Consider the following 26369-nt stretch of genomic DNA (forward strand, 5'->3'; position numbering starts at 1 on the left):
AGATCACTTCTCACAGCCAGTTCCTCGGATAGGTGTCAAGTAGTTGTCCACGGTGAAGGCAGAGGAAGGGCAGACTGCTTCTTTCAGTTGCAGTGTTGACTTAATGCCAGTTTGTTTATTGAACTACAGCCTCGGGGTTCTGTTTCACCTGATACGGCAAGGTGCAGCCCCACTCCCTACGTATAAATTCCCATTTCTTCTCTTGTGTCTAGTGATTAACGCAGATACACAATGAACTGCATCAGCCACTCTGCCAATTTTAGATTGATCAAATATGAGCTGAGCCAAGTGGCAAAAAGGATGAGTCCATCTAGCACACCAACCTAAGGTGTAATACAAAGCTACGCTAAGTGAAACTTGTATAGAACCAATGCAAGACCCAGACTCCTATATAGCCTTTGTGATGTAAGGACAACAGCAAAGTGGATTAACTATGTACACTTCTGTTTCTCCTATTAAAAAATTAGCCAAAAAGGTCAAACTAGTTGAAAACTCAGCTGATCTGTGCACCCTGATACCTTTGACAAAGGCTTAACATATTTGTGACTGATAGCACTACCTAGCGCAGTAGCATATGGCAGGAGGATGAGACACAATAGACATAAATTGAAACAAGAAAGGTTGAGACTATTTATGACACCTTTCCACCACCACAAGAGTCAGCCAAGCAGTCAAGTCCAAATGTGTTAGGTTCTCTCCAGATGTGAAAATAAAAGCAGCTTGTAATGAAAATATTAGAAATGAACCTGACATTGACTGAAGCATGTGCTTTTCTTCACCTTTTGCTTTGTCAGTAAGAATATGTTCATGCAAATATTGTAACCTAAACTCTTGTAAAATTAGTGAAAAAAACCCCCAGATAACGAAAAAGCCTCAGATGCCTCACCCCGCTCTTGTTAAATCTCTGGTATTTCAGTTATTACTGTAGGGGCGGTGGATTATTTGAAGCTTTGGTATTTCTTCCTGTATTTCTTTCAATACATGCACATATAGAGACAGACATCTATTTACACATACTCTTCCTTCTCAAAACATTTCCAAAAAATAAAATATTTGGGCAGTAGGCCTATATATTTGTGTAGTTTGGGCAATTACAGAAATGGGTACTACACGCAATGTATTAACCATACCTATACTCATATAAAACTATTCATTTTTGGTGTGTAAACAAATTATAAGCCCTTTTTATACCTTCTATTACTAAATGCTGCTCATCTTGGATTTTAAGATACTCCAGTCTGTGATCTTCATCATCCAGCAAAGTAAGATAGTTCTGCAGGAGAAAAAAATACTTCATACAGTTATTGCTTCTAGATTTAAAATTCTCCGAGGATATTTTAATCTCGAAGCAATGAAATTAAAACTCACAAAAATGAGAGCACCAGTTTCCTACCTATGTTAATTAAATACAGTAGTTCACTAATCTCCAGAAGCATCTAGTTCAATGCTTTAATTTTATGTGGTATTTCTTTAGAATGAGAGAATTACATGCACTTAATGATTTGGAGGAATACATTCTGCTTGTTCATTGTGATTTGTTCACATACACATTTGGAAAAGATTCTGGATGGCATGTCAATGAAAGACTATATTTTTATTTCCATTTAAAACAGTTTCTATGAAACTTCATCAAGCCTTGTAAGAGGTCAACCAATTGCCAATTTTTAAATACATCACAGGATAATTAAATGTTTATCAAGATAAGTTTTCTGGGTCGTTAACACCAAAATCTAAATTTCACTGCTTGCAGTGCACAGAAAACTCTAGAAAGCAAGTGGCAAGAGTTTTCCAACCTGGGTGGTTAAACTGCAAAGGAAACTTACATCCTCTATTTTATTTTTTTTCTGTGCATGTGTATTTAATAGTTTCTAGAAAATAGTAAGATATACAATATCCAATAGCTGATTAAAAAAAAAAAAAAAAAGAAAAAAGACCAACATTACCTCACTATTGTATAACCAGAGGCGCATATCTTCTTCTTTTATACGTAGCCTCTGGGAGAGATATTCATGTATCTCTTTAATTGTTTGCATACGACTAAAGCAGCCGGTGTAAGCCAACACTCTTTTTAAAGGAGCATTCGGTGAAGGTACATTCCCTGGATTCACAATCATAAGAAGAGAGCAAAAGATAATGTATATACCCACAGGCCAACTGAAATCAGATCAATAAACTTATACACTGCATATACTATAAGTACTTTTGTGAAAAAGAAGTACACAGTTCTACTGTTTTTGTTTATGGATAAAATAATGAGTTAGACTGAAAGCTAGTTGTTACTAACTCTTTGGGACAACAAACTTGCTATCACAAAACAGATAAATTTACCTCCCTTCTTACCAAAACCTATTAGAAAATTGCTCCCCTAAGATTCTCATAGGAAATAAATAATTTAAAAGAACTTTTCAAACACTGGACTATTCTTTTTTTCTCTTGAAGACAGAGTATCAGAGACAATGGTAATTTTCAAAATAAAGGAATTCAAAATTTCATGAGAATTTTCTTTTTGAGAGAACACTCGAAGTAAAAAATAAGGTCAAACAAATCAGTCTGACTGTTCTTGGAAGTAGCATGACTTTGCTTCAGCTCTTCTATGGAGATAAATGCTAATCTGTGAAGATGAAATCAGCTTGGCAGTTTCACAATAAAAGTATTCTTTATAACTGAATTCCTCAGCACACATTCTGTGAAGACACCTAGGATTTTCACCAGAATTTCTCAGCATTCTCATATTTGCAACACAAATTAATTCCACCAGTCGAGATTGTTGCTCTTTTCTGTAATATCAGCTCATCTTTAAACAACGCATTTGCACAAGAGATGAGACCAACTTTACATGCTTTATTTTTTGCGCTGCTTTAGTTTAACCTTAGGAAGTTCCCCACTCCTCACAGAGACAGGTCTGTAACATATTCATGAAAAGCTTTTATTATACAGCCAAACCCAACTGGGCAACTGCATTACTTAAGTAACCAGAGAAGTGACATTGTTCTACTTTCACTGTCAAAAGATTAAAATAAAATAAATAGTACCGTATGAAAAGATGCAATATTACATGCAATTTGCCAAGAGAGTAAAACTATACTGTAATCATCTTGTAAGTCAGCAAAGCATCAGTTTTGCTTCAGTATACCAAGCAAAGTACTCATTTTTGGGGAAGAAAACAAAAAAGCATTTTTTGAGACTAGGGATCAGAGGATTAGTTGTAAGATTACAGCAAGAAAGCATATTTGAAAACTCAAAAAGATTAATAAATGATTGGACAAATAAATTAGTGCAGAGCAAAATAATTCCAAATCAAGATCAAATTTGGCACATCAGAAGATTCTCTTCATTTGAATTTGGGCATTTTAGGATGTCCAAACAAAGCAGTTTCCATTTTATTAGGTCAAGTAGGAAAAATGAATTTGGGTAGCAGGCAGTTTCTGTAGCGGAACTTGATCAAGCAGGCAGCCGCTATCTACACGTTAAGTTTTAGATTCTACCAAAGCAGTGAAAAATTGAGCATCTGCATGAGATTTTTAAACACAAGCTAACACTAACAAGGCTAAAAGATTTAATCTTCGGTAGTCAGGTGAGCCCATTTCTGGACATATATTACTGTGGATGCGTATGTATATCTGTGTGTATCCAAACGCACATGCATGCGAACATCAGGTATTTCTTCAAACCTATTGTGCAACGCATGTATGCAACTGTGCATACAAACTGGTAACTGAAAACAAATCCTGCAACACTTTTCAGATGAAATGTGAAGCTGCAATCTAAAGATTATTCTTATAGCCCATTATTTTTACAATCTTTTGGTGAGCATTACCCACCACAATTATGGCATATATATTCTAGTTGTATGTTTATGCTTCCTACTGAATTGTCTTTCCGAACAGCATCAAATAATAGTCTTAATATTCCATTATTTCAATCTATTTCTAAAGAGTATTAAATAATTCTGGACATTAAAGCCTAGCTGCCCAAGTAACTCAGAACCAGCTGGCTGAACAGTGATTTCATTTATTACACCACTGTACTATCAGATACACACCCCAATGCACAGATGCATCTATTCTATGGCTACAAAAATAACTACCAACAGGAATAATCAGATCCGCCCTTCTTAGCTGTTTAGTTTATGCAGTGCTCATTTCTCACTTTCAACTCACCAATCTCTTTGCAGTAACTACGCGACTTAACTGACTTCACTGAAAATGCTCCCTCATGCCTCTTCCTTTCAAGAGAAGACAGGAGGAAAGCCTTTAAATCTTTACCAAATGCTGATTGTGCCTTACAGTTGATTAGCTGGTGTACAAGCACAGTGGCAGCAAGCTTCTACAGCTGTGGGTCTCGCTTTCTTAGAAACTGCGCACTTGTATTCTTGCTGCATTCTTAAGTTACCTCTAGGTAAATGCTGAGGAAACATTCTCAGGCTCATCATACCCATATTCACCCAGATGTTTGACTGCTGCGTTCGAGTGGCAGGTTGCTGTCTCAGGAAGAGCAGGTAGCGAGGAAATAACTCTAGTTCAGGCACATTTGTTTTGCTGTTTTTGATCACCTAGTAAAGACGTTGAAAACACATTTTAGAGACTGCTGTTCCAAACGTGTAGGAAATCCCAATAGGAACAGGCAGTAATGATTAAAGCAGATGGTTAAAAAAATAAACTATGTTTCACTAGGAGACGAGAAATCTTCTGAACTCCTTATGGGGTCTTAGGCAAATATCCACAGGAATAACAATTTACTGATTTCTAAGCCTTTTTTGAAGCTTACTAGTTGCAGACTGTCAAAAGCAAACACCTTATTTAGTGGAGCATAGCTTCCTGTACAACACCATGGAACGAACATTTTTATAATTCCTGAAATGTATGTGAATCTACAATGAACCTCATTAATTCTACTCAGTGTATACTTCAATACAGAAGTTTCACAACTGTTGAAGAAACTCAAACCTGCCCAATAAGACATTTGTTCTGAACTTTTTGAACTATAGGATTGAATTACAACCTTCATATTGTAAAAACAGACTGAAACTTACTTTTGTTGCATTTTAGTATGTTGACAGAAAAAGCTGAAGTTACCCCAGAACACCACTTGCAGCTTTTCAGTCACCATTTCTACAAAGATTTTGCTATCTAGATCCACCCAAACGTAGACATACATAAATGGCAGGAATGTTTACTAGTTTTGTGACCATGTGAAGCAGAAGAAAACACTCAGCTTAAGTTGTGAGAAGCAATATAATGCACTAAAGTATTAAACTTCAGTTACAACAAAAACAATAGGGATTTTCTGGAAAGAAACAACATAATAGTCCCTACTGCGGGATGGGAAAGGGACTGTAAGTGCCTGTATACATGGCTGCAAGTAATTGAATGGTCTTCAAAAATTCAAGTGTTCAGATAACTAAGTGCCAAAATATTCCTTAATTATGGGCTCAAAAGCTACAGTTTATACATATATTATTTATATATTTTTTCAGACAGGATACCCCAACTAAAATTGTCTCATTCTGAATAGAAGTCTCTTTTCTAATGAACCTATCACAAAAATCTCAAGCACAATAGTTTATGCATAAAGAGATGTGGCCTTTTCTGGATCATGAAAGGTGTTTGTTTCCATGGTGAATGGGTGGGAGGAAGGTAACAGAAGCCAGTGATTTTTCACTGTAAAATAATTGCCAGTACTATGGCTAACAGACCAAATCGTCAAAAATCATACAGCTAATTCTCTCCCATTTGTGACACTGAGTATTTGTGGCACCAAACACCTAATCTCTATTGCTGCCATCAAAAAAATCCCCTCGCTTCCTTTTTTTAAGTGTAGCTCCTATAAGAGACCACCTGACACAGAGTAAACCAACCACTATATGGAATAAATATACTCAGCAGAAATTGAAGAAAGTTTCCGATGTTTCTAAGTGAATAGACCAAATTCATTTTTTTCTTGCCTCTAACATCAGCCTACTTTTTTATAAATTCAATATCAGTAATTCAAGGTATGCCAGCTATAGCTCCAAATAATTATGACCTGTTAATCGTTTTCCAATATTACACACAGAGAAACAGAGAGATAGCTCAATAAATTGTGAGTAAATTATATGATTCAACAATGGCTATTGCTATATAATTACTGCTTCTCTTTCAGAAATACCGTTGCTGTTTTAACTGCAACCAAAAAAATCTCTCATTGGGATTACACAGACCAATTATTAGTCCACTTAGTCAATTCCATTTAATATATAGCACTTTCACATTTGAAAATTATATTCGGCAATACATTCTGCATTGTGACCCAAATTAATTTTCAATTAAAGATATTATAGCTTTAATATAGAAAATACTAGTGTTACTTACAAGAAGTCAATTTCAGTCCTTCAAGGTTTTTTTTCTTTTTTCTAAACAAAAATTTTATGCAAACAAGTACAAATACCACCTTATCTTTGATAGGCTGTTATTAATTAGTTCATTTTATTACAAGGCTTTAAGTGACTACAGGCAATTAAATAATTGTTGATATAAAAATGCAGTATTACCGAATTGTAAATACATTTTTTTATTACACAATGGAAACACTTATGTTAATTGTTTGTAAAACTATTTCACAATTTTATTCTGATTCATTGATTCTTCTGCTTACAGTCCAATGTAAGATATGTGAAAATTAACTGCATATGAATTATTTGCTGACAAATGAGTATTCCGTAAGTTTGGAGGAGCGTTACTGATTCTGTGCTGAAGAATGAGAATGATCATCACTTGCCTCCCCAGTAAGATTTTTGGTTACTTGTTAGAAAAAATAAAGGCAATTATCTTAATACTAGAAGAAGAATGACACAAAAGAAATACTTATTTTGAATATATGATCTGCTCAAAATAACAGTATTCACATGGCCACAATACATAATACCTGCAACAAAAATTAACACTGAGGAATTAAAACAAGAAGGGCCTAACTGGATGGGTGTATCAGGTGAGATTACTGGTCTTTGCTTTTAGCATTGAACATGGTTAACCAGAATCATGCTGATGCAGCCTTAGACAGTAGATGTCAACTCAATTTTAGCATCTATTTCTTGAGAAATTGCTTATGATAAATGCTTTATTGAAAAACCTTTGATGAGAAGCTGAACAACTTCACCAGTCTGTGCAGTACCCAAAAGCTGATGTGCTCATATGCAAATTCTTTTTAGGAATACCTACTCCTGCAGCTTGCAGCTACAGCTCAGAAGTGCTTCTGAGCAACCATTTTGACAAAGAATAGCCTTTGCCTGTTTTCTTCACTAGGATCACCTACTGCTATCTGTTTTTTAGATCTTCACTAAATCTTGCATATTATGTCCTCTATGACAGTGAACTTGAAGGACAGTGTCCTTCCCCCCACTTCATTAAATTGTGAGAGAAGAAATGCATTTTCAAAGCTACAGGTGTCCCAGTTTTGATTTTATTGGTTCTGCAGACCAGCTGAAAATTTATCTTAGCTTTTAAAGATGAGTGTTTTAATGCCAAGTCTTTTAAACTGATCTCAGGTTTACTTTTGTCTGCTTTAGTCATCATGATCAGTTGAGCAGCATTTCTGCCCTGTTGCACTACCTCCTGGGGATTATGCTGCAAACCTCCTGGTAAATATCCACAACTTTCTATCCATGTCTGTTTCTGAGACTGCTTTTTCCCAGCTTGGTCTTCAAGACTTTTCATTTAGACTATCCGTTTTGGACGAAGTGGGAGATGACCATAAAAGATTACCTTGTGCAACTGGCAGAAGCTTGGACACATTAGGTTGTTCATATTATCTCGGTGGTTATGGCAAGTAAACAGTGTCTATAATCAGAACTTACCGGCCTGGGCAAGGACAGATTTGCACCATACCAATGGTAAAGTGCTCTCCAAACTGGTTCTGGTACCATTATGTAGTCCTTTCCTTCAATCAATTGGGGAGATCGTTTTAATCTTCCACCCTCCATTGTTAATGATGCAGCCTTTAAACAAAAAGAGATTTTGTCAAATCTCAAGTGGAAAAAAAAAGTATACAGCTACAACAATTTTAGTTCATGAACACAGAACACTTTTTAATTATTAAAAAACTTTTAAGTAGCAATTAGCAACTGCTTTTCACACTGAAAGATGGTATTTAAATGTAACAATAAATAATGCTCAAGTTTCACTATTTAATATTCTTTAAAAGGCTGTCCAGTATAAAATTCATAATACGTTTCCCTCTTATGTCACCTACTCCAACAACCGCAGATACTGCATAGAGAAATCCAATCTGTGCTCATCATTGATGGTGCTGGTCTGTGTTTTGCTATTTGTTTCCCTGAATACTGGAAAAACTGTCAGTTTTGTTTTACTGTTTAGTTAATTATTTTCTGGTTTTATGCAACAGCAATAAACTGTTAAATTCAGATTGAAAACACTGAAGTGTTTAATTATTAAAATATTTTACATTTAATGCTGAAAGTTGTGTTTTCATAAATGCCTTTTTCATTTTTAAGTTTTGTTTAAGAACATTATGAATATTTCTCTTCTCACAAAACACTCAATAGTAGCCTCAGAAATTGAACACAATTTTTTCCTCTTAAAGTAAGAGTAAGAAACCCAAATTTTGTTATAGGACAAAGCAGTGTTCATTTAGAATTAAGCCACTAGCTGAAAAAAAAAACACATAAAAAGCTGTGATAAAAGTACACTAAAAATACTTTTCCTATATTCACATGACTCAGATGCATTTACCTTCACTGGTTCTTGTGTTACTAGGGGTTGGTTATCAATAGCTCCTGGTTTCTGAGGATTAAGCTGTAGCAAAGTATTCCCATTGGTTCCAAGGAAACACTGGTTATTATTGTCCGAAGTATTATGCTGCCTAGCAAAACATACATCAGTCCCTGGTGTGCCAGGGTAAAAAGCATCTGTAACAGAATACAAGGGGGGGGGGGGGGGAATCTCTATTTTAGTTCACGACTCCATAAGCCATAAATGAATGAATTAAACTCTTGTATCCTTGTTTTGTTTGCTTTTAAAAAAGGTTGTTGAAGAAGTTTGTTATACTTCATACTTCAGTAAAACATGCAACTCTTCCAAACTACAGTGACAAATACACTATTACTCTCAGAAAAGGCAAAGAAGTGGATATATGAGATCCAAATACCAAAGCAGATACTTACATGGATACTGGTTTGAAAACAGCCTAACTAAGTTTGCATGAGCAAATGTGTTTAGCATTTGCTTGTTGTCTGGATGTTTGAATATCAAACTCCTGAAAATCTTATATACAAAACTGAATATATATGCAATAATGCCTTATTTTTATTCTTTCCTCCTTGAAAAGGCTAATGTTTTTATTCCTGTAGAACCTCCTTTGGTTATACAAAACATTAAATCTAAATTTCAAGTTAAAAAAAAGAGACAAAGAAAGAACCTTTAACCTAAAACTTGTCCACCTTCCTGCCCTTCCTCTATCTCCCCCAACCCTCACCCCAAAAATGATCACAGTAATTTATCTACTTTAAACTGAAGTTACAATTTTAAGATACAGATTTTAAAATACTAGATGCAAGATTCAGCTGTCTCATAAGAAAAAACCCAACATCTCAAATTCTCACAAGAACTGACTGAAAATCATCACTAAAATCTTCTTTCACAAAGGTGGCTCCTAGAATCTGCACAAACTCATTTAGATCACATGCCCTGTAAAACTGTAAATACGCTTTTCCTAATTTTCTTTTCTGCTTCTTTCCCCTTTATAGTATCTGAGGTCATCCCATTGCAAGACATAGTACAACACCAACTAGGTATCACTAGAAACAACTTAATGGGAAGAGGAGGGGAAAAGAAAATCCACTCAGAAAATAAATGACAGGACAAAAACTATCTTGAAAACAATTCTGGAAACTAATCATAGCATTAATGATGAATTGCTGTTTAAACAAGACTGCTTCTTGTTTATCCACCACAGACTAAAAAATCCTAGTAATTCACCTAAGTCCATACATAGGCCACTTCTGTAATCTAAACTGTGTTATCTTTTTGCCTGGAGGAATCCATGCAGTATGTAGTTTTCTCAAAACGTGTTCTACATTAAACCTCCAAGGAAATAAGGTGTTATGCTTACTGCTGCTAGTAGTCTCTGAGGCTTCTGATGCAGTAGAAATATTATCTGAAAACTTTTCTTCTGTTGCACTGAAGTAATTAAGACCTCCCATTTTGTCTTCTCCCTGCTCTGAAGTATTGGCTGCAGCAGCTACGAGTGAATTCTTACCTCCACTCAAGACAGATGAAGGCTCTATCACAACAGGGTTTGCATCCTAAAATTGGTAGGCAAGTAGAAAAGTTAATTATAAGCCAGTTTCAAAGACGTTTAGCATCAGCCAAACCAATCACCAAAATTCACAGCTACATGACCACTTTTGCATATCACAGCGAGCTTTACAGAATAAGAAAGAATACTTTCTACATCTACTGATGAAAAATCTGCAGAAACAAACAGCCAAAATTGTTAAACCAATTGAATAAACTCTTCTGCACAATATTAAAATTGTGAAATGCTGGAATTATTTTCTCTAACTAGATACATAAAAAGACAACATTTCAGACAGCTATAATTACAGGCTCTAAATAGTTTAAGATTTGTCCTTGTTGAATTTCATATGGTTAAATGAGAACAGCAAGCACAAGAACAAAAAAACATTCTTTCCTCAAACCTGCAACGTTTTAGTCTACCCTAACTTTGTTTTGAAACAAAGTTCCTTTGTTTGCTTTGGAGAAACAGCATTGCAAAGGCAATCTGGCTCACACTTAGGCACGATAAAGGTGGAGAAAAAATGTGCATCCCCCCAAAAGCATAACTTGCCTGCCCAGTACAGATAAATGTAAGAAGAATCCTACCCAATTTACAGCACCAGTCACAACAAGAAATGACAACAAATGAGAAAACAGAAGAAAAAGGGAATTAGCTGAGCCTTAGAGAGGAAAAAAGAAAATCCATGCAATGAACATCAAACAACACTGAAAAAGGGATGTTTCCTGGTTTATGTTGTCCCCTATTTATGACATCACTAAACATAATATTTTGTCAAATAACAAAACTGTGCAGTAACGCTAAAAGTATAAAATAAGACTAAAATGTATGTTGGAATTACAGTAATCATTTATAGAGTTTCACAGAAATTCTGAGCGTTCTCTTTGCTCGAGAGGTAGACAGTGACTAATGGCATTGTGCTATTATGCAAAGGATTAGTTATGAAATCATGTGCACATCTGAGTACTTATACTATGACAAGGATCAAATTACCTACTATTTCAGGCGTTTAAGCCATCATTTGTCCAATTCATTGTGCACAAAGAATAACTGTAATTATATGGTTAGTTAATGCATACATTGCAGTTTTCTGAATATTTTTAGTTATTTGTGTTTATAAAACAACTCGAATACTGTATGATTACTTATCACTATATAAAACTCTTTTGAGAAATAGTTTATTTCACTTGCGTAACCTGCAAAGAATATTTGTCTCCACCTCAATTAAATTTTATTAAAATTTAATTTTATTAAATACGCTTTCTTTTGTAAAATTCATAGTGAGTGATGCTTTAACTTGAATATTTTAGTTGGAGGGTATTACAGAGCACCCTGTAACTATAAAGTTTTAGTAGGACTCCTATGATCACCATCAGGTACTAGACTACTTTCTGTCATTGCCTATAAATCAAATTATACCAATTCCCTCCTTTATTTATCCAGAAAATGCACAGTATGTATTTGTGGCCCAAGCAAAGTCAAAACCAAAACAGGTAGCTTTATTATCAAACGGATCAAAAGACTCAAGGGAAGTACTATTGTGAGAGTATGGGGTTTTTTTAAAAAATATTTTGACATGCAGGAATGATGAAACAAAGTACAGAAAGAAATGACAGGTTAATGAAATTACAGTGAAAAACTCACCACGTGACAATGATTCAGCAAAACAATTATTTTCCACTAAGAGACAGGAGACGCTTAATTTCAAGCATTATTGGTTAAGCAGTCATTTGTTCCACACTATTTTTTCATCAACACATTCACAAATACAAAGAAATCACTTATTCAGTATACATTATTATTATACTTACGTATTTGACATATTCTTTCCACTGGTGCCACCACGGCATTGCAATAAGAAACCAGTTGTGCCCTGGCTGAAGGCCATACCTGCTTTCTCTTTCTAACCAGCCTCTGCGTATAAAGAATGAACAACATGAAGTATTAGTTGAAACAGGGAAATTACAGTCCTCCTTTTGAAAATATTAAAAGATGATTCTGAAACCCATTTAAGATTTTGAGCAGAACACGCACCTAATAATCTGTCCTTCCTCTTCTGGAGTGGCAGGTCGCAGCCCCAAAACTATATGACACACCTGGAAAAAGAAAGTAATTCTTATTAAGAGCTACACCACTATGAAACAAGCATTAGGTAAACAAAAGAAAAGAACAACTCTAATAGGACTTTTCATAAAATTTTTTTAATTATGTAGCAAGGTTAGCTAAAATTGAACAAATCACTAAAAAAGAAGTATTTTGAGCTGTGAGATTCATGACCTGTTCCCATTGTTACGACAAAGATACCAAGGATGTCAAATGTCCCAAGACAAATTAAGTTGAACATAAAATGAATTTTCATTATTTTCAGGTCTGAAGCACATGCTATGAAATATCACAGTAACTGACACGGATCAGATATACAAAAAGTTAAGATGTCTACATGTACTGGAGGGAGGGAATAAGGAATTGGGAGAATGCAAGCTGTTGGAAGAGGATAAGCTAAAGGTTAAAAAAAACCAAAATGGAATGGGGAAAAATGAGGAGAAGGGGTTATATAAGGAACTGAAAAGAAAACAAGCACATGAAGAGAGCGAGAGAGAAGTTTAAAGCGGTCCAACCAACCAGTCACCACCGAAAATGCTCTCAAAATTGTAGAACGTTCTCTGAATGTCTGATGCTTTTTCTTCTTTTTTTTTTCGTTTTGAAACAAACACAGAAGGAAAAGGCACCATCCCCTAGACAGCTGCCCGACTTGGGTGGGGTTTTATTCGGAGTGCAAGGCAGCAGTCCCAGATGGCTAATATTTTACTCCTCTCTTCCTAGTAAAACCATCCCGGCCGTGGCTGCAGTGACATCTCCGGTTGGTTTCTCCCAGCAGCTCCGCAGCCACAGGGCATGCGGCAGGGAGCGATGAGCAGAGGGGAACAGACTCTGCAGGAGTCTTTGTTTCCCATTGCAGGGAGGAGGGTCAGCTGTCTCCTCTCTGAGACGGTTTTCAAATTGGTTGCTACTCATAACATGATTTATAGTCTTTTCCTTATGTCTCTTTTGAGGCTATCAATTTGCATCTCAGCTGGAGATTTCTAATGACTGGTGAGATATCTTATTTAAATTTATATTACGGTGCGAGAGACCATTTCACATTCTGAATAAAACAAAGGCCATTAGCTGCTGGGAAGCAACAGATTTTCCAGCACACACAACACAGCTGGCTCTGATGATTCTTTTTAAACTCATGTAACACCGTGCTAGTATCAGATTCTTCATATAAACTATCCCCGCTGCAGACAAACCAATTTGTTGACAAGCTCTCCAAGGCACTCCACTCAGACTAGTTAGCTTTTCCGTCTGCAGGCGAGACACACAAGCTCATGACAGTTCAAATAAATGCACAGACAAATCAATGGCAGACTCTGTCCTGTGCGAGCATGCTGTTGAGCCCGCAGCATGAGATGAGGGTGCCTCATATGATAAAGTTATTGAAGGAACTAAAAATAAAAATCTAAAATGAAAATGTAGCAACTCTGTCAGGAGAAAAAATACTGTAAATGAGACATGTGTAACAATGGTGATGTGTCATCATCATGAAGACAAATTTATTACATGTTCATTCATTCTACTTCCATATTGCATAGATATTTGTTAGTTCATCAATATTAAGTTATGATAGGATATTTGATGCTAGATGGTCCAAAAATAAAGACAGCCCTTCTTGAGAAGGTTGCAATGTAAGCAAAACCTGATGCAATTAGAGACAAAAAGAATTTGCAGAACTTTCTGATTTTATTCTTTTCAGCTGTGGTGTAGCTGATGGCCTCAGAATGCTCTCACTCGGTTGCCCTGAAGTTCTTGGAAAAGTACAGTTCAAAATACAATTTATAAAGTAGTCTAGGGTCATAAACAGGAGAATCAGCAGTATGTTATTCAGGTAGCCTCTCATGAGATTTTTTTTTTTTTTTTTAAAAACCACACAGCTTCTCTCTGATGAAGTATTTTTCTGCTACAATCTGACCCTGTAACTGATTAAGCTTCAGTGGTAAAATGAGAACAGAGCCCACTGGTTCTCCACAGCCTTCCCTGGAAGAACTGAGACTGTCATATGGGGCTGGAGGTGAATACTAAATTAGGGCAAATCTTCAAGGCTCCATTAGGAGAAGGATGATGATGATGATGATGATTATTATTTAAACTCAAAGTATCAACCTCTACAGAAAACAGGTAAGGAACAAACTGCAGTGAATGAAAATATCTTAGGGGTTATTTTCTGCACAAAGTGAGCCAGCGCTAAAATACGACTGTTTTAAGGATTTATAAAAATCCAGTTCAAGCTCAATTAAAATGAATTCTGTACACACTTAATCCTCAGCTTCTGCATCACAACAGTGATATGTTATCACAGCTTTCAAGGACTGCTTCATCAAAAAAAACCAATGAAAGGTTCCTTAGATGGCCTTAACAGAAAATTTAAAGGGAAAGTGGTTGTAAAGAGTTAGCAATACCTTTTCTCATTTTCTGTGTCACTTTCTTGGCAAACATTTGCAAGAACAACTGTTTAAGAACACAGCCTTTTTCTAACAGAAAATATAACCGCTGATACACTTGAAATGTCTTTTCATTTTATAAACAGTACACTACGTTCACTTTAACAGATTATGCTTTAGGCATCTCCATACACTGAAAAGAAGAATAATCAAATAGAGAATCATTTCACCGAGGTAATGCGCAATTGCAAAAACACATAACTTATTGCAATAGACAAAACTCTAAGTGTGTTAGCACAAAGGCTGATGCTGTGCTTCGTGGCAATGCAAAAAGCTCATGAGTTAATTACCACAATTTTCAAGTTTAAAATCCCTCTAAACATACCTGAAAAAGTAGATTTAAAAATTCATTGGCAAGTGCACTCTTCACACTCCATATCTGGTAGTCCTCCAGAGTGAGGTGTCCAAGCTTAGTTAAAGGGAGGAGAAGGAAAGGGGAAGGAAAAACCATTAAACCATTAACCTATTTCTATTAAAATGCTCATTAAATGTGTCATACAAGGCATGACAAAGCCAGTGATTTGATAAAAATTAGCATCTACCACTCTGGTAATAAAATTTGATCCAATGGAAGAAGAAAAATCCAGTTTTAGCATAACATATGCAACCTAGAGAACGAAAAAGCTTTGACAGTACAGAGGACAAACCATGCACAACATGTAACATTTGCTCCTGCTCTCCATCATTCAGATTCAGTATTCATGCTCAACTGCAGTAGTCATACTTTCTCAAACCATGACATCAGCAGAAGCAGTATGTGACTCATCAAGGCAATCACTTTGTAGGAAACGAAACAAGACTAAGACAATCTAAGACTTTGATCGTCCGGATAAGCTCTGCGCATGTAGATACTTGCATCCATTCAGAAATCCACCACCTTCCTCTGTGGGTTGGGAAAAACTATTTTGGATCATCACGTCCTTACGATCTTACCTTACTACACAAGCACTATTAATTCTTAATCACTTGAAAAGTGACAGTAGCATAACACTGACCAATATCAGAGGACCTTCTGATTTTCAACAATTCAGTGATAGGATCAACCTGAATTTTTTATACTGTAGTATAATTAATAGCCAATTTTACAGAAGTGGCAGCTACTCTGCCTCTTCTTACAGACCATTTTCTCCAGAGTTCACACAGGTCAAAGCTAACATATGAAAAGAGGTTAAGTAATTTATGTAATTACTGCACCATCAGCTCTTTCCTGCACTACATTCATGGTGCAACTATGAAAGATATTCTGAAGACTTAGTCGTCTTTTTTAACTCTTTGTGGAAATGAGACTGTTATGCACTTGCTTATAAACTACCCTGTTTAAAAAAGCAAACAATAAAAACCTCAAAGGATGAAAGAAAGAGCTCACTGAAGCCATATTTTCTACTGCTTTGGTAATGAAAGAATTATAATAAGCTATTTGCCCACCACTTTGTTGGAGTACAAGCAGGCAAGACAACTATTCAAACAAGTAATTAAGCATTTCTAGACATTCTTTATAGTTTTCCTTAAATTATTTATAGTTTCCAGACACTATTCCCAATTAGTAAAGCAAAGGATGAAATAATGGAAACAACTTCCCCTATATTGTTTGCAAATGATAGTGCCTATCTGGAAAAAGCAACAACATAATTAAAGATTTACACACAGCTAACTATAAAGCATCATATAAACTACTAAGACTTTTTGCCGTGTGTCACAACAGTCATGACAGATGTCTCCATGCTTTCACAGATACTTAGCTCTGAAACAATATCACTGTACATAGTTCATTGGTTGTATATAATATTATTGCAAACAAAGTAGTTTTATAATGATAATGCGTAAGTTACTATTGAATTAATACAGTCCTTTTCCAGCATAGGAGGGTAATGCATCTTTACAGAGGATAAAATGTAAGATACACTAATGCACTACCCCTTTTTTCCTAAGATCATTTTAAACATGAAACAAAAGAACAGTTTATCCAGAACAAAAGTCAAGCATCAGATTTAAAACTGGTATTAATTATGCATAGCAAAGCCTTGCACACAGTATATGTTTCAAATTAATTTAATCTGGTTATGTATGTTTGGTTTAGTTTCATATATAAAAATGGCTTGTAAAATTCAAACATGTTCTTTCTCTCACAAAACAATGTGGAAAATTTTAATGGAAAACTGACATTTCTTGAAAGCAATTCTTTTATTGACACATCTCTGCTTTAAAGAAAGCACAAGATTTTACTTTCTTTCTTATAAATAAACTGAAGATACTAGTGTATAAAAATGACAAGGGAAGAACAGCAAATTCCTACCTTTGTGGTATCATGCATCTTCAAAATATCTTCTACAATTTCAGACAAACCCATGTCCAATTCCTTAACAAACAAAAGGATGAGAAAACAGTTAAATTCTCACTCTCTGGAGCTGCATGTGTTCAGAATAAAAGTATAAGAAATGTTGATGATACCTCTATGTAATTCACAACTGAGTGCTTCCGGACAGTTGCACTTTTGTACCTAAGGTTTCTTTATGTGAAACAGTATACGTTATAGTCAAATCATTCTACTTTGGTTAATGGCAGGTCAAAGTTATGCAAGGTAAGTTACATCCAGTTATCAATACTCCTCAGCTAAGGTAGCTCAAGGAAGCCTGTATTCACTGAAACCATGTTCAAACAACATTCACATTCCTACTTTTGAAGGATGACTTCAAGAAACAGAAGCAAATGAATAAAAATCCAAATATAACTTACAGGTATTTTATCAGTACGGTTATCTTTCCAGACCTCTAAAAGTGCAACCACCATTTCTTTAAGTTCAGTGCGAGACAACACGCCATCCCGGTCAATGTCAAAAACCTTGAAGCAAACTGAGAAAAAAGGAAATTACTTTTCTATGTTAGAACTACTCGACAACTATTTTTTTTTTCTTGCAGAATATAAGTCTGCAGAGTCACAAGAACATGATTTAGTGCTGACAGTTTTGATGAGGCAGGATGCATGTGTGGTAGTGAGGAAATGGAGCAGCTGTGTTTAATAAACTGAAATCTAGATTCCTGCAATTCTCTGCTGTGTTTTCTGATGTGACAGAGCAGGGAACATATGTGCATCCAGAAATTTCCAGTGAATGATAGCTTTTAAGTTGCAGCAATATGGCTTTGGAAAAGTATGGAACAAAGGTATTTCAAAACACAAGAACCTTTCAAGGAGCCAGCTGAAAACTGGACAGTAAACAAGCCAGAACATGCTATTTGCCACAAGACAATCAAATAGGACATTCATTTTATATTATATGTAATGAATAGATAAGTGTTTGCACTTTTTTTATTGAGATACAAACTTCTGCATCATAATGCAGAACACTGCAAAATAACTTCCGAAATATATTTTTTTTTTCCCCAAACAGGTTGATAATTTATATGAAGCTAAGGATGTTATAAAATATACAAAATTAGGTTTAATCATCCTTTATAAAAGGAAGCCCTGATATTTAAAATTCCTTTAATTTTTTAACTTCTAAAGTCTGTCACCTTTCACAGACACACACTTGTTCAGTGGAAAAAATTTCTAAAAAGGTGGAAACAACTAAACTTCATTGCTCAAACTGAAAAACTTCTCTAAAATTAATAGTTAACATTTCATATACTTACACTTCTGTCTTTCTGCCAAGGGTCCCCTGCAACATGCTGAGAGCCCACAGGAAATTTCTTTAAAATCTATGTGATTGTCTCGGTTTTCATCAAAAGCATTAAACAAACCTGCAAACCACAAAAGCATCCCCTGTTACACCAACTGGCTGAAACAGCTGTCAATGATACTCAGCATTTATATGAAGGGTTAATGGTTAACATTTGCAAGGAGAAGTACAAACACTTATGATCATAACTAATTCTCACTAAGTGTAATAAAGATAATTAAGCACTACTAAGACCACTGTAAAGGTGAATTAGATCACTTATGTGTGGCTAGACAAAGCCAGGGGTGGAGTGGGGAGGGAATCAAGAATTCTGAACAGGAGCCTTATTCTCATGCCTTCCTTGTAATGACTGATTTATAGTGTGTACATCTAAACCAGTATGATCAGGACAAGCTTTTTCACAAAAGCTAAAGGACCAAACCAGTAAAGGTACTCAGATGCCAAATGCTTTGGCTCTTCCAAAGTACCTGATAGAAACTCCTATGAAAATCACTGAATACCATTGCAAATTTGGCCCTAAGTGAATTAGGAGTTTTAGTTACTGGCCTTAGAAGGATTTAAGAGTTCTATTCATTCAGCAAATATAACTTTTTTCTTTATCCCAAGAACTTTTTTTTTTAGTGACAATGACTCAGTTGCACTATTCACAGAAGACATATAGAATGACCAGAAACCATTCAAGTTTCCCCATAGCAGCTGTGTAAATTTATATCACTAAGTAGAGAAAATTCACTTATGAGCAAAAGGATGTGGGTATATATCCCTACTGAATTGAACATAAGTTCTGGTGTTTTAACAGCTTGCATCCCCTGCAGATGAATTTCCCATTTTCTACTTACTGCTGCCACTTGTCAGTAAAGATGACCACTTGGTGATAAAAAATTCTCACTCTAGAACTGCAGACAAAAACTAGCATGTAAGTAGAATGTTACTTAATGTCCTCATGTTATGCAGTAAATGGCAATTAGACAATTGCAACCTCCAGTTATTACCAGAGTGGCTTCAACTTGAAAGACCAGCTTGGTTATTAATATGTCTGCATTGCAACATACAAATCTCCTGACCAAGTCTTCTGAACAAAGTCTTCCTCAACTTACGCTATTAGGGAAGACTGTCTCATTGACTGCATAACACAACTTCTGACTTGCATGCTGAATTGTCATTTAATAGACGAAATTCACACTTGTCAGTTTAAAAATGGTGTTCTATTTTATCTCGTTCAGGGACAGCAGTATATTTTGTCATTACAGAATCTTAAGGAGCCCAATGAAAAAATTTAAGGAACTACAGAGCAAATTATACACAAAGTTTGACGTATTTCCTGACAACTAATATGAATGCAACACATAAAAGAATCGCTTCCTTTGTCGTTCCAGATTTCCCAACAAATAGAGATTTCTCAGGCATCTTTTCTCATTTTCAAACATTCATAACTCAGTGGAATGATCTCTGTAATTTAAGCTTAAAATACATTTTAAAATAGGCCCACTTTTAAAGCCATAAAATTTCTATGTCAGTAGACAATCAGATACTGAACACCACAGCAAAATCATTTCCTTGCACGTTTGATCAAAGTTCCATACCTTCACTCAGAGATGGATGAATAGGAGGGGAAACTAAGGGGGCAAATGTTTCTAAATCAAAACGTCCAGTTCTTGATTGAGCTTTTAGCAGCCAGTATCGTTTTTCGAGATCGATGATGTCGGATTCTTCCACTGTATAATCAACAAAAATAAAAGAAATTTTTGGTGACATCTAGACCATGTTAGAATTCAGCACCAAATAAAAATGCAGCATTATTTTGTCACAAAGAGAAATGACGTTGATTTCTTTGTGCCTGACTCCTGAATATAAAAATTAAAAATACGAGCAGTAGAGAGACAAAGGTCCAATTTTACCTTCTTTATCTACAGAATCACCTTACCTATTCACCATCTAGGAGTTCAACATCAATAACGTATCATCACAAGTGTTTAGAAATACAGAAATGAACTTTTCCCACTGCTAAAGGCTCCAGCAGTCTCTTCATTTTCACATATTTCTTCTTGGTGAATTGAACAGGTAGATTATATGTGCGCTATCTTATTTTCACAAGGTATCCAGTATTTAAAACCTCTAAAAGGACGCAAAGTAGCATTTAAAAAAAAATCCCAGAACTTTTATGGGGAAAAAAAATTATTTAGTACTTGGCTGCTCTCAAAAAATTCCTATTTGAAATTTTTAGCCTTCTTATATGGTAATAAGGCTAAATTTTAATGTGACATTTAAACACTGTATCTCAGCATTAATTTTTTCCAAATATAAAATAGTTTGTTTCACTTTATGATTTATACTATAGATGCACTTAGAAACCCAGACAACATTGGGGAGTGATTATACAAACCTAGAAGACACTTTATACAGAGGAACTTACAAGCTAATTTAAAGAAGGGGAAAAAACCAAAACCCCAAACCCAACGAGTAAAACAAGGTGCTAGGCAAAGGTGAATAAAAATAGCCAGAGGAAGAACTTGTGTTTTCTTTCAAAACATTATATACAACTGCCAGTCTCCTTACATTTTATCCTTGAAATTAAATATACATATATAAAAATATTAAGTTTCTGCTCAACAATACTTTTAACCTTTTTACATATGCAAGTGTGTCACAACACTGCTTTAGGTCAGTGCAAATTAATTGGTTCTCAAATAGATATGTAATGACAAAGCTGTCTATATTAAGAACCACTATGCGTGATCCCATTCCCAGATGGTTCTGAGTCTTTAAATCCATGCCAGCTTTCTAATAGGTTTAACTTGAGCTATTTGGCCTGGTTTAGTCTACAGAAACAATAATAATCCTGTAAGGCTTAAGAACAGAAGAGACCCCCAAAAAGTTACATATCAAATTGAAATTTTATTGATTTCTTTTCCTATTTCTGTCATTAGGAGTAGTAATTTAATCAGAATAGTAACTTATAGTAGGTAACCTACAATAAGCATGATCGAGTTGTAACTACCCAGCAGGCACATCATCTAATGCATCGAAAACTACACACCACCTTACCCTCATCAGCAGAAAGTTTGGAAAATTTTGAACAAAAATTAGTATCTGAAGTAGAGGTGGAGGAGTGGAAGGGGTTTGCATCTTCCTGTAAAATATTTTTAGACAGTCTAACTAGAAAAGTAACATCAGTGAAAACATGCCCTCCTTTTCCTCTGTACATTCAGTATAATCGCTAGACAAACCATATACTAGCATGCAGAACGCCCACACCAAAGCTGCAGTTCTAGGGTCACGTTAAGCTAACATAACTTCAGGCTGAACAGAGAAAGTTCACCTACCCCCTTAACCACAGGCACGTGTTGCAGCATCCTCACTTGTATCATTATCAGCTATTGTGCATTTACATAGTAAGTGAGATAAGAGAACTGATCCAGAAGAAAAACTAAACTGATTTCCTTTCTCCTTTCCCCCTCCTTCCTAGACAATCAAATTCCCTTATCTGGCTTACCATCTCCTGGCTCTTGTGTTGCAATCATAGAATGGTTTGGGTTGGAAGGGACCTTTCAAGGTGAGCTACTCCAACCCCTCTGCAATGAGCAGGGACATCTTCAACTAGATCCAGTTGCTCAGAGCCCTGTCCAACCTGACCTGGAATGTTTCCAGGGATGGGGCATCTACCACCTCTCTGGGCAACCTGTGCCAGTATTTCACCTCCCTCATCGTAAAAAATTTCTCCTTTACATCTTGTCCGAATCTACCCTCTTTTTGTCCAAAACCATACTGAGGCCCTACTAAGAAGTCTGTCCCCAATACATGAAGAAGCAATAATCTAAACATATAAAAGGAATGTTATTCTACCAGAAATCAAGAAAGATAAATAGAGTAGTTATTCCTTTGAAGATCAGCATACAGAAATATCATGGGTGCTTAGCACTGCCACAGATGTAAGCAACTTCATGATCCTCAGCAAAACAGTCAAGTGATGTAGAAGAGCATCTGGTATGTTCCAAGAAATACAGGGATTTCTTGATGATTTAACAACATACCTGCCCCACAACAGTCAGCATATCAACAGATGAGAGAGAATCTACCAAACAAAATACACTTTCCCTCAGTCTTGTTCCCTCTACAGGTATCAGGGTGCTACAATACTGATAAGAGCAAGCTCACAACACATGGCATTAGGACTACAGTACCAGTATTCTGCAGGAAATAGAAGAAAAAGTATATTCATGGAGTTTCAAGAACAGAAATAAAAAAAAACAGTGAAAGAAAAAAAGAAAGGTAAAAGCCACTTCATGAGACAGTACATGAAGAGAATCACAGTACTATTATACTAGCTAAAGAACTGCACATAAAGGGCAAGTTTGTACTGTCATTTAAAAGAACTGCACATACACATTATTGCTCTCATTAGCAAATACAAAAGCATTATGCTAACTCTCTTGAGCATGAGCATGTAAATCACTTTGTTTCCTTTTAATCTACCTTTGTGACTAGGAAGAATAACAAATGTACTAGCTGCACTTCATTCTTGAAATGATGCAACACTAAGATTATTCAAAAAACATAAGGAAGCTCACATTGTCTTTACTGAAGAGTAAATCTGCAGAAACCTGCTTTCACTGGCAGGTGCATTATTTATCTATAGGAATTAAGAACTGAAAGATTGTTTTATTTTGTCAGAGAACCTTTCTCAAATATCTATGGTAGAAGCTAGTTATATTCAATTTTTTAAATTGTACTTCACAGATGGTTTCTACAGTGCTAACTTTACTGCTTTATATTTTAAACTCAGAAAAGAAAGGTTATCAGAAAGCAACTTATCTGCATTTCTGTCAAGCAGTGGTTGAAATTACGTGGTCATTTAAAAGACAAAGAATTTTCAAACAATCATCTTCAAAAGAATAGCTGATAAGTATTAGCGTAAGTGCTACGTTGATATTATAGCCAAGGCAGGTCCAGTGTATTGACCTTCCGCAGAAGAGCCAAACATTTTCAAAAGTAAAACTGACGTAGTAGTAAGTAACATTCTTTGTATTGACTAGACTTACACAACTTAGGTTGAATACAAGTAAAAATGTGACAAAGGAATATTTTTCATTCACAGTAACAATGAATTGTACCCCACTGCAATAGTTTCACTTCTATAAAATACGGAAAGATTTATTGGATTACAGCACATGTGAAAGTGTAATTCTGCAGTTGAAAAGCCAGCTGTTACATAATTTGATTTCTCCAGCGCGATTTTTTGCACATAATCTTGCAAATCAGTCGCAGGATATGTAATGCACCATCTATTCCTCCATAAACGTAAACTAAAAGAAATCTCTTGCAATTTACGATATACACATGTAATCATATTTGTTAATGAAGTTTAAATGAAGCATGATAAAAGGAGACTGCACTTATTATCCAAAACATACTAATGTGTATGAAAAAAAATGCCATATTCTAAAGAGGTTTTACATTCTAAAGAGGTTTTATATAGATAAAGGATTTTGCCTTTTCAAAGTATAAAATTTTTTTCCTAATGCCTGTTCAAATCACATCAGGATGTGTGAACTGGGCTTTCATTCAGTAGGTCAAATTTTAAATAACTTACGATTATTTTAAAAAATGTATCTTACATATACAGCATAGTCCAAAACATCAGAACAGACTGGCTTTCTAGGCCAAGTAAGTATTCATTTTTGTCAATTAAATACCTGATACAATTATTTGAGGTCACATGGAGATATATTGCAATTGTGAAATTTAATCATATGCTACCAGTTTACTACCATATGCTATTTTATGTCTCCCTCATCACTTGTCCATTAAAAATATGAAAAACTTTCAGATCTGTAAAACTATGAATAGTGTTTCTCAGTTCAATTCTCTAAGAATTAGACAAGTATAACCAGAAGAATGATAATGTCAAGTACACCTCAAGCCAGAGTCTTCATATCGTAAAGGAAGAATGGGTAAACATTTTCAGCAAAAATATGCACCTGAGAAACTTAAATCTACTAAAAATGAGTTAATTTAAAACCAGATGCCACACTGTGACTGACAGTCAGGTTGCATGACAGTGATAAACACTAAAAAAAAAAAAGCATCCTTCATTTTAATGCCATTTCCATGAAATGTATGCCCTTCTTAAATACTGCATCAGTAGCAAGCCATGAATAATCTTCTGTCTTAGAAAAAAATTTAAAAACATGTTTTCTTTTCAGGCACTATTTATTACAATTCTTTATACAACCAAAATTGACTAAGTATTTAAATATATTTTAAAACTTTAACTTTTACCCACCTATTGGTACAATCCTCTCTGGTTCACAGCAGTAGAAGCATACCATATTCCCAACATTTTAACTGAAACTTGGTTTGGTTTACTGTTTACCATGATATCCTCCGCACAAAACCCAGTCCCCAGTCACAGAGCAAGCTCTTCATTGCGCAACGGCTGAGTCAGAACCAGAGACTGAATGACTGAACACCAAACAGTATTTCTGACTAAACACACTTGTTTGTCGCTTTCAAATTAACACACGAAGATTCTGGCACCTGGGCACAGAGAGCTGCTTTGCAAGACATAAAATAGCCTGGGAACTAAGAGGATAACGAAGTGGCAAGATGCAGATTAAGTGACACTGAGGCTTTTTCTTATTGGCCTCATCTGCTGTAATACTTTCATCTTCCCCCCTCCTCTCAAATGAAAAATGGACATACAGAGAAGGGAATATTATGACTTGAACCAAGATCCTTGTGTCTGTCAGACACAACTACCCAGGTGTTTATCTAGGAGAATATAGTGTATCACCGCCTTAAGATGGGAATCCATACAGAAGAGATATTAAACACTACAGTTCCTCTCAAAGCACAAGTGTTCACACACTTGGAAGAAAATAGTACAGAATGAAATTCACTCTTGAAGGTACCTTTAATAAATCCAAAATCTTCAGAACTGACTTCTAGTGACCTTCCATACATCATTTAGAGATGGTGTTTCAAGAGTGGGTACCACAACTGAAGTGGGCAAGCTACAGAACATGTATTTAACATCCAGACAGCCTTTTAATGTGAGCAAAGTTAAGTGATCACTTCATTTCACTTTCCTTTTACAGACTCACATCTTCATCTTAACACAAAGCCCTACAGGTTTATAAACCCATCTCTGACAGGAGTGTTTACTTCCACAACATTCAGTTTCAATTTTATACTGTTTCAAAAACTCACTCTTCCATTTCAACCACGCTGTCTGGTTATGCAGGGCTTCTCTCATTTATTATGTTAAATTAGCGATAACTGTATGTTCTAAAATATAATTATTATACTGATTACACACTGTCTTACTGCATCTCAGTACATAAGAGCTGTCAGAAAAAGCAGGAACACTTTGATGAATTTTTCTGACGACAGAAGAGAGTCTCTTCAATTCAGAAGAGAATTAGGATGCTATTATAGTAAGAACTCGGTGACACGAGAACCAGATAACAAAGAAGTACAAATTACGTGGTCTGTCAGTTTGAAACCAGTAACCCCTCTGATAAATGGGAGTATTCTCCCCATGGAAAAGAACTGAAAACCTGAGTATATAAGCCCATCACATGACTCTGAGACACAACAAAATGACTCAAGTCATAAAAAAGGAACCACCACCTATGTTGCAGCAAAAGAAATATTTCCAGCCAAATGAAGGAAACTAATGAGGTGTCATCTGGCATCAGTATGACAGCAACATGTATCACCCAAGGCTGAGATGGAACAGGGGATGGAGCACCTGGTCTGAAACAGACCTGCACTGGGCTCATTTTACTTTGACAAAAAGGTCAAGAAGAAACGTAACAGTCACTTGCATTTAGGCTGAATGGTAAGAAGGAAGGAGAGCA

The 26369-nt window shown here is 35.6% G+C and overlaps 1 protein-coding gene across 4 annotated transcripts in view; it reads right to left on the reverse strand.

The window, feature by feature from the left end:
- USP32 (ubiquitin specific peptidase 32) overlaps window positions 1–26369 on the reverse strand; it is an 81384-nt gene that overhangs the window by 15001 nt on the left and 40014 nt on the right. Inside the window, exons 1-14 of one of the 4 annotated variants that reach the window (XM_052802952.1) lie at window positions 24791–25049; window positions 20091–20222; window positions 18461–18568; window positions 17565–17680; window positions 17125–17187; window positions 15157–15240; window positions 12325–12386; window positions 12102–12204; window positions 10105–10297; window positions 8727–8902; window positions 7832–7972; window positions 4393–4552; window positions 1944–2098; window positions 1192–1273 (exon numbers count right to left, since the gene is read on the reverse strand). In XM_052802952.1, coding sequence (XP_052658912.1) covers window positions 1192–1273; window positions 1944–2098; window positions 4393–4552; window positions 7832–7972; window positions 8727–8902; window positions 10105–10297; window positions 12102–12204; window positions 12325–12386; window positions 15157–15240; window positions 17125–17187; window positions 17565–17680; window positions 18461–18568; window positions 20091–20222; window positions 24791–24836 — 1621 coding nt within the window. In that variant the 5' untranslated portion in view covers window positions 24837–25049. Of the gene's footprint in view, window positions 1–1191; window positions 1274–1943; window positions 2099–4392; window positions 4553–7831; window positions 7973–8726; window positions 8903–10104; window positions 10298–12101; window positions 12205–12324; window positions 12387–15156; window positions 15241–17124; window positions 17188–17564; window positions 17681–18460; window positions 18569–20090; window positions 20223–24790; window positions 25050–26369 lie in introns of those variants that run through there. The other 3 variants (XM_052802949.1, XM_052802951.1, XM_052802950.1) reach the window with 3 other exon arrangements.

Source organism: Harpia harpyja, chromosome 12 (assembly GCF_026419915.1).
Source record: "Harpia harpyja isolate bHarHar1 chromosome 12, bHarHar1 primary haplotype, whole genome shotgun sequence".
NCBI lineage: Eukaryota > Metazoa > Chordata > Aves > Accipitriformes > Accipitridae > Harpia > Harpia harpyja.